We start from the raw sequence: 9,129 nt of genomic DNA, 5'->3' as shown, positions 1-9,129 counted from the left end.
TAGCAGGATTGCTTTCTCAAAAATCGAAAAGGCACCGTTCTTCGAATCTCGAGAGCCAGATCCCCGACAGGATTGCTTGTTCGAAAACCGAAGAGGCACCGCTTTCTCAACTTCGAGAACCATATCTCCTTGGATAAAGCTTGTCTGTAATCTTCACACACAACATCAGCTTTCCAGATACCACAGACCACTTTTTCGAAGTACTCTGACACACGTGAAGCTGGCAGCTCCCACCACCGTGCTATGACCAAGCAGGGTAAAGGAATAGCATTACTACTTGTTGTTAGGGAGACTCCTATATATGTCGACCTCCATCCTCAACGGACAGGCAGACTTGCAAAAATGCTCAACCCTTCCTCATATCTGAGAGGGCACTCCCAACGAAGCCTCTCGAAATACTCAACTTTCTTTCCCCCCGATAATACCTTTGCAAACAAGCTCCACTAGAGCAAGAATATCTCATATCATCAGGGTTAAAAGCAAGAGTATCCCATATCATGTTTTTTCCCTGTCTTTTCCTTTGGCCTTGTTCTTACCTGCAAGACAATGAGAAAAAGAGCAATTAGTCAGCACTTGGAATCAAACTTCCAGTCATGAACTGACTGCTTGGAACCCCTTACCTGATTACTTACCTGGCATTGCTCTCGAGTACTCATCTTCAACATCTTATGCTTCCAGAGAAGATACCACATCTGCTTGAGGAACAGATAGGGAAAGTGAGAAGGATACAAGAAAGCATGTGGAGACAAGCGTAACAAAACACGTGCCGATACATCCACTACTTTGTCAACAGTAAAAGTATCTCATATCAGCAGGGTCGAACGTACTCTAGATTTGATGGACTTGTTTTGACCCTCAAATTCTTCAGTCGGCCTTATACTCTGGAGGAAACCAGAAAACCCAGCCCAGTTCAAGAATAAGCCTGTGGAAAGTTACTTCTTCAAAAGCAAAAGTATCTCATATCATCTATTCTCCTTTTTCTTCTCTTTATCCTTCATGCTGCCTGCAAGATAGGGAGAATAAGAACAATCAGCCGGAACTCGAAATCAAACTTCTGATCTGGGACTGATTGCTTGGAGCTCTAATTGCTTACCTTGTCTGTCACCTCTTTCAGCAGATCCCCTAGCTCGGCGACTTGGGGGACTCTTACTACATGGTTTGTATCGCGCTTGACCAAGCTTGAAACTACAAGTAAGCTTCAAGTGAAATTGATACATTACCTTGTGCATCTCCATCAGTTAAAGATACCACCCCTGGATGGAGGAATAGTACTTCCAGAAAAGATGTCACATCTACCTATGAGACAGATAAGGCAAATGAAGACGATACCACACTTCGGTACTTAGAAGTTTCGTGATGACGAGATCATTCTCCCACAATATTTCCTAATGTCATTTGTACTAAATCATTCACTTGTACTCACTAAAGGAGAGCTTGAACCTATGTACTTGTGTAAACCCTTCACAATTAATAAGAACTCCTCTACTCCGTGGATGTAGCCAATCTGGGTGAACCACGTACATCTTGTGTTTGCTTTCCTATCTCTATCCATTTACATACTTATCCACACTAATGACCGGAGCAATCTAGTGAATATCACAAACTTAATACTTTCTGTTGTACCAAAGTCCTCACTGATTTTGTGCATCAACAATCCTTAAGTCTTTACCTTTTTGCGTTGGTAATGGATGAGTTAACAGGACATATTCAAGATGATATTCCTTGGTGTATGCTTTTCGCAAACGATATAGTGTTGATAAATGAAACTCAGAAGGGGTAAATGCGAAGCTTAACCTTTGGAGAGAAGTGTTGGAATCTAAAGGTCTTCGCCTAAGCCGATCAAAGACAGAATATATGGAGTGCAAGTTCAGTGCAAATGGAGGCCAAAATGAGTTAGGGGTGAGGATTGGAGATCAGGAAATACCAAAGAGCGACCGTTTTCGCTACCTAGGATCTATCTTGCAAAAGAACGGAGAATTAGATGGAGATCTCAACCATAGAATACAAGCTGGATGGATGAAGTGGAAGAGTGCATCCGGCGTGTTGTGTGACCGTTGTAGGCCACTGAAGCCCAAGGGAAAAAATTTATAGGACGGCAATAAGGTCGGCGATGCTGTATGGCACAGAATGTTGGGCGGTGAAGTATTAACACGTACACAAAATGGGTTTAGACATGTGCAAAGAAGGCCTACTGACGCTCCGGTTCGAAGATGTGATTACGGGATAAAGGTTCAGGGCTGAAGGGGTAGAGGAAGATCTAGGAAAACTTTGGAAGAGACCCTAAGAAAATACTTAAGAGTACTTAGATCTAACAGAGGACATGACACAAAACCGAGCGCAATGGCGTTCTAGGATTCATATAGCCGACCCCATTTAGTGGGAAAAGGCTTTGTTGTTGTTGTTGTTGTTGTATGTATTATGCTTCTTTGTGGACCGATAAGAACTAGAAACTATTACGAGATGACGTTCCTGAGCTACTCAAGCTTCCACTTTTGATAAGTCTGCCGGAACTGTTATAGGGATTAATGTTCCAACTTAGGGCCATGCCTTTTGTTCTTTAAACTGATTTTGTTATACTTTAAGAATAAGTAATTGTAAAATAAAGCACTTAAGCATTTAATAAATTGTATTTTTTATGTGCTGTAAGTATGAAAAATAGACTCTTTTCGCCTCTTTGGTTAAGTAATTTTAATATAAGAGTGATAATTATATATAATGACAAAAATAAATATAATAGTGGGGGTAGTGGCAACGATAGTTGCGGGGGTAGTTGCCATGGTGACAGCGTTAATGGTGGGTGAGTGTATCGTGGTGGTACCAATAATAGGATGTCGTAGTTGAGGTGTAGAGTTAGCAATGGTGTCAGCCTAGCGGTGGCGGTGATGGCAGTGGCAGGGGTTGCAATGGCAAAAACCGTTGTGGTAATGACGGCAGAGGTGTAAGGTTGGTGATTGCAGTTGTAGGTGGTGGCAACAGTGGAGGATTTTTATTTGTACAAATGATACTTCGAACTTGGAATGAACATGCAGTAACTAGTGATATTTTTTTATATTTTGAGTTGTACTTTCCAGGAGAATCAGACCTTCCCATCCTTGACGGTTCCCTATATTCCAGTAGTGTTAGTACTAGAGTCTAACAGTAACATTCTTCCCTTGCAGTACTTTTGAGACATGAAATCGAATTTATAACGACACAGAGTAGACACTTGGTTACAACGATTCAACAAATCTTTGATGAACATGAACATATGGATGCGATGCAAGGCCAAAACGTGTTATTCACCAATCATCCAACGCCCACAACAAATAACGGAACAAGGAGATATAACAAACTAGACTAGATTACACGAAATATTGTTCAACAGTCAGGCCGCAGACAACCAAATGAACAAAAAAACACAAATTAAATGTTGGACCAACAGACGCAGGTTCCACATATTCTACAATACAAACCAACCAAAAGAAGAGCAATTCTTAAAAGATTGTTTTTGCATTAACCATAATATTCACTACATCTTGTACCAAACCCTAACCCCCACCCCCACCCCTATATCATTTACCACAAAAACACCTCCTTCCGCCCACAGATGCATTTTACATACCACCCCTTCAATCCCATCTGCAGCCATAACAACAGCCCTCAACGTTGCAAGACAGGCGCATCACTTAAGCACGCTCACCCCTGATCCTCCTGGCAAGCTGGATATCCTTCGGCATGATGGTAACCCGCTTGGCATGGATGGCGCAAAGGTTGGTGTCCTCAAACAGACCCACAAGGTAGGCCTCAGCAGCCTCCTGCAGTGCCAACACCGCATGGCTCTGGAAACGCAGATCAGTCTGCAAAGACACAAAACCCATATCAGCACATTTATTCATTGAAAGCATAACCAAATCACCAAGTTACCATAACAGCTCAAACAATAATACCTTGAAATCCTGGGCTATTTCACGAACAAGCCTCTGGAATGGCAACTTCCTGATCAAGAGCTCAGTACTCTTCTGGTACTTACGGATTTCACTACACAAAACATTCCAAACAATGCATAATTCAGCCTAAACTGCATACCCATTAAGAATCAACAAAATAAAATTTGAAAATTATGAACCAACAAAAGAAAGAGGGTCAATTGACTTACCGAAGAGCGACAGTACCAGGGCGGTATCTGTGGGGCTTCTTGACTCCTCCAGTGGTTGGTGCAGACTTACGAGCAGCCTTGGTAGCAAGTTGCTTCCTGGGTGCCTTTCCTCCAGTTGACTTACGAGCAGTTTGCTTGGTACGGGCCATCTAAACACATACAGAAAATGGAGAGCAATACATTGAATCACATAAACTCTTTCTTTTTACCAAAAGCAAACCCTCTGTTTTTCAGGCAAAAATATGAAGCAAATATCCCGAGCAACCAAACATAACTGCTACAATTACGGATCCAAATAACATTTAGAGAAATCTTAGGTTTTCCGATAATCCCAAAATATTAACTAAACAAAGAACCCAGAAGACCCAGTCCCAAATCCCTAATCTTTACATTGGACTACCACGAACAATGTAAAACCCTAAACCATAACATTAAAATACCATAAACAACCTCAAATCCCTAGATCTTCACATAAAAATACGATAGCAATGTAAACCCTAAATCAGAAACTAAAACTCCGATAATGCAATTAAAAAACAAAAAGACAAGAAAAAACCTAAATCCACATCAAAATCATAAGCAAACCGAATCGAGAACGATAAGCAAACCCTAATTTAGCTTCAGAAAAATTAAATAAATATTTGAAAATTTAACACATAATTCGAACCTTTGTTTGCTTGGCGCTCTGTTTATCACGGTCTTCTCCGTCTTCGAATGAACCAAAGATTCCAACGTTTAAGAGGTTAAGGGGTATATATACGTGCGACTGTAAACTCTCTGGGAGATCCGACGGATGCGATTCATTATCCGTGTGTTTTCTCTTAGTGGTATCTAACGGTTATGAATGGGCGTAGCTGTGTTTTCTCACTTTCAATATCCGGTTGTGATTCGATTTTAGGTTGGTGACGCGGATCCCTAATGACTAATTCTGGCTTCCTATTGGTCGACTTATTTTCATATGGATACGAAGTTTTGCAAAATTTTGTTTTAAACGGGGAGTTGAATTATTGGATGGGAAAAACGTTGCCGTTAGTTGCCGGCAAAAATGAAAAATGTTAGGTGGGAATTTTTAATTTTAAAGTTAATATTATACTGTAGAGTGACTTTTAGTACCGTTTGGTACGCAGACGGGACGGAACGGGACAGGACGAGACGGAACATGACGGAATGGGACGGGACGGAATAGGACGGAACAGATGATGTAAATATTGAAAAAGATAAGGAGAAATTTTGTCATAAAATGTTATAAATTTGTGTTCCACATATGTGGAACGGATCGTTCCAAGGGGAAGAGGTGGAACGAAAAATCAGCCAAATTTCGTCCCATGGGACAACCCGTTCCACAGTTTTTAAGCGCATCAAACATGAGACGGAACGGCTCGTCCCGTTCCGTCCCGTCCCGTCTCACGTAACAATAATAGAATTTCTTAATTAAAAGAATAGAATCACGGATGCATTTCTCACCATCACATTAATTTTTTGATATACCATCTGACTCGAAGCAAAAAGTATGCTACTGCCACATGTGTTACTAGAAGTGCATGTTAAGGAAGATTACTCTATCATCAATATATATTAAAAGACCCCTATATTTAAAATAAAAAATAAAATAAAGACGTCTCAAGTACAAATTCTTTAGGAACCAAGCCGCACTCACAATCCCTATTCGCCTTGGTTTGGTGTCATGATTTCTATGCGATGGTGGCAAGTGCTGTAGACAACTAATTTTCAGATCGCTAAAAGAATGCTTTTAACTATTTTGCAAAATATTTTAACAAGTGCTAAATTCATAAGTAATTGTTAAATCGGAAAGCTAGAAAACAACAAGCTGACCTTTTGTGATTTAGTTTAGGATTCGACTACAATACTACATCTCACTCAGTAGTACACATTGTATGTAAGATCCAACCATTCTAAAGGTCCAAAAGCCAAAAAATGGTCTGATTTGGTCAAAAGTTCATCTTCAACCGATGACTGAGCTATAATTTTATGGAGTCACCATTATTTGATCACGGGGTCATTAGGATGGCCAAATGTAGCCCCCTCTTAGCCCTTTTTGGGGACACAGCTCCTCAAATACAATAATTTATTTAACTTCAACAATTGGAATTGAAAACATCCAAATGTAGATTAATTAAATTAACCGATAAATTTAAAGTATAAACTTAAAATTAATAAATTATTGAGCGGGCTATATTTAACTTTTTCGATTGGATAATGTATATGAATATGGCTCGATATTGTTCATTTAAAATAATTTTTTGCAAGGCTATAATTCTAGATGGGGCAATATTTAGCCCTCTCGGTTGAAAATGGCCTTAATATTGCGGTCTAGTAGCATTCATTTTCATTTGTAAGCAGTGTTCAAAATTTCTTCAATATTGTCGATATTTCCATGAAAATATCCAAAAACAAAATCAAAGAAAGATATAGAAATTGGGGGGGGGGGGGTGGTGAAGTTTAATCTTCACCTCATTTCAGAGAAATTCCTAAGTTTAGGTGAAAAGTGACAAACATTATCGATATTTCTGATACATTTGTTAAATATCAAAGAAACTCTTATATTTCGTTCACCAGGAGGGTCCTCGTGCAGATCCTCTTTGTGAGGATCCTCGCTGAATCCTTTTTTGTGAGGATCCTCCAATCACATACATTCATCGTACATCGTGCGATTAGAAATCATTGTAAATTTTTTTATTTAAAATTGAATATAAATAGTACCTGACAAAAATTTGCCGCACGATGTACGATGAACGAATGTGATTGGAGGATCCGCGCGAGGATCCTTTCTCTTTCGTTCAAACCAATGTTTGACAATCCCCAAAGTCTCATTTTAAATTTCCATCATTTTCATTGAAAGCAATCGATATCGATATCTTTATTCGATATATCCGTTGATATTTTCATAAATTTGCATTTTGATATTTCTACTAATACATATATTTTAAACATTATTTGTAAGTGAGAGATATTTTGTTTGATTATCGCCAAAAATAAATATGAACCAAATTATTAGAGGCATCCCCAATGGGGGCTTTATCCTCTATGAGGCTACTACATTTTAAACCTTAGTGAAAATTTTTCATCCCCAATGAGCCAGAAAATGGGATTCGATCCACCACTTTGGCTAGCAACTTCTTTTTTTGGATAACATAAAATTAGTCTACATCTAGCCCAAAAAACAGTGCGTCCCACGAGAAAAGTAGCAATTCATGTTAGCCAAATTCTATCACTCTCCATCTACTTGCGAATACTTATACTCTCATTTTATTCTTTTTTTAATTTTTTTTTCTTACATATTTTTGTTCCAAAGATCCTCCCACATTTTTTTTGTATGTTTAATGCTTAAGACATAAAATGATTTAAGCTATTTTACTAAAAAGGTTCACTTTTATTAATCTAAAAGTTTAGATTTCCCCCTTAACACATCATATATATATTTTCTTGACTTAAAACCGTTTATTGGGTTTTAACAAAAAAAAAATTCATTAAATTTGCTTTATGACTCAGATTACAAAATTTTATAGTCCTAAAATGCCCCTTATTATGTGATGAAATATTTGGTTGTGTTTGTTTGTAATTTATTGTAATTTAGCTAATTAATTATTGTTTTAACTTCCATAAGAAATTTCAAATTGATTTCATCAACATTGGTGGGTAAAATTTTCAAATATGTTTTTCAAAATTATGTGATACTAATTTACCAATTGGTGCTAGGTAAATTGTTGTGTTGTACATAAAAATCAAATTATTTCAGAAGGCGAAGTAGGGGTTTGTTTCAACAAATGAAATTGAGATAAGAGAATATAATCTAATAAACGGTTCATAAGTGATGGAATCTAACTTTATCAAAGTTTGAACTTTTTTAGGTTTAAAGATTAATAAATAAAAAAAATTAAAATAACACGTTCAAAAATCAACTTAAAAAAAGTTGACACTCACAAAAAAAAAATATTATTGCAATCAAATCTACATAAATAAATATATAGAGCCCGAAAGAAATAGCTCATCATTAGGAGAAATTCTTTTATAAAGCCCCAAAGATTTTTCGGAGCTCTAAAATGAGCTATATCCATCACTTTTCCAGTCCCATATAGGGCCCCATTGGAAATGCTCTTATAGCTAAGACCCTTGTGAGGTTGGGTCCACTCTCTTACCCTACAAAATTAATAATATCATATATTAAAAAAAAATAAATATATATATATATATATAACCGTGATTTTCCTTAGCAGTACGTACTACATACTATGAAAGAAAAAAGATAATGCTATCCACACTCATTCTTTATGATATGCTCTCGTAGTACTAGTTTGAAACTGAGATGCTTTTATAAAAAATGGGTATAAAAAAAACTGAGCTAGAAAAGGTATTTGATAAACACTTAAAAATAGCTTATTTTCACAGATTTAGATGAAAAACAGCTTAAAACGTGAAACAGCAAAAATGAGCTTACCCTCACAACACAGCAGAAGCAGTTTTTTTTTCAAAACACAGCAATACCAAACGAGCCATTAGTCATGTTGGTAACTGTTAGCGGTTAGCTCTTTGCTCTTAGGCACTTGCTCTTTGAGGGAGGGTTAGGTATGAGAAGTTTCCTTTTCACACATCTCTTTCAATTTTTGATTGTTGGATTAAATAAAATGAAGAAGACCAATAGCAAAAAATTAATAAGAGTATGTAAAAGGTAAAAATAAGCGTACGAAAAATCCAGCCAACAAAGTTGTGCAAAATACGGTATTATTAGTACATTATTATGGAGCAATCTCTATCAAATGTATCATACCAGACTTTCCCTTTCCAACTCCCTCAAATACACTCAACAAATAAATTAATAAAAAAGAAGGTGTTTAAACAAAATACAAAACACAAAATACAAGCCAAAAAACTCAAATCACATTGTGAAGTAGCAGTAGCAGAGGCCATTCAAAAATTCCTCTGAGAACCATAAGCTTCAACAAGACCGTAAAAATCGCCGTCATGAGAGGTTAAAA

General features: G+C 37.3%; 1 protein-coding gene across 1 annotated transcript; it reads right to left on the bottom strand.

The window, feature by feature from the left end:
* Positions 1-3,324: 3,324 nt before the first annotated feature.
* Positions 3,325-4,983, bottom strand: LOC103401629 (histone H3.3). The gene is made up of 4 exons (XM_008340344.4): positions 4,803-4,983; positions 4,136-4,284; positions 3,927-4,017; positions 3,325-3,836 (listed from the first exon to the last, which is right to left on the bottom strand). Exons 2-4 carry the CDS (start codon positions 4,282-4,284, stop codon positions 3,666-3,668), a joined length of 411 nt encoding a protein of 136 aa, XP_008338566.1. The 5' UTR covers positions 4,803-4,983; the 3' UTR covers positions 3,325-3,665.
* Between the last annotated feature and the right edge of the window lie 4,146 nt (positions 4,984-9,129).

This window comes from Malus domestica, chromosome 15 (genome assembly GCF_042453785.1).
Source record: "Malus domestica chromosome 15, GDT2T_hap1".
Taxonomy (NCBI): Eukaryota; Viridiplantae; Streptophyta; class Magnoliopsida; order Rosales; family Rosaceae; genus Malus; species Malus domestica.
This window is presented reverse-complemented; position numbering and strand designations above follow the sequence as displayed.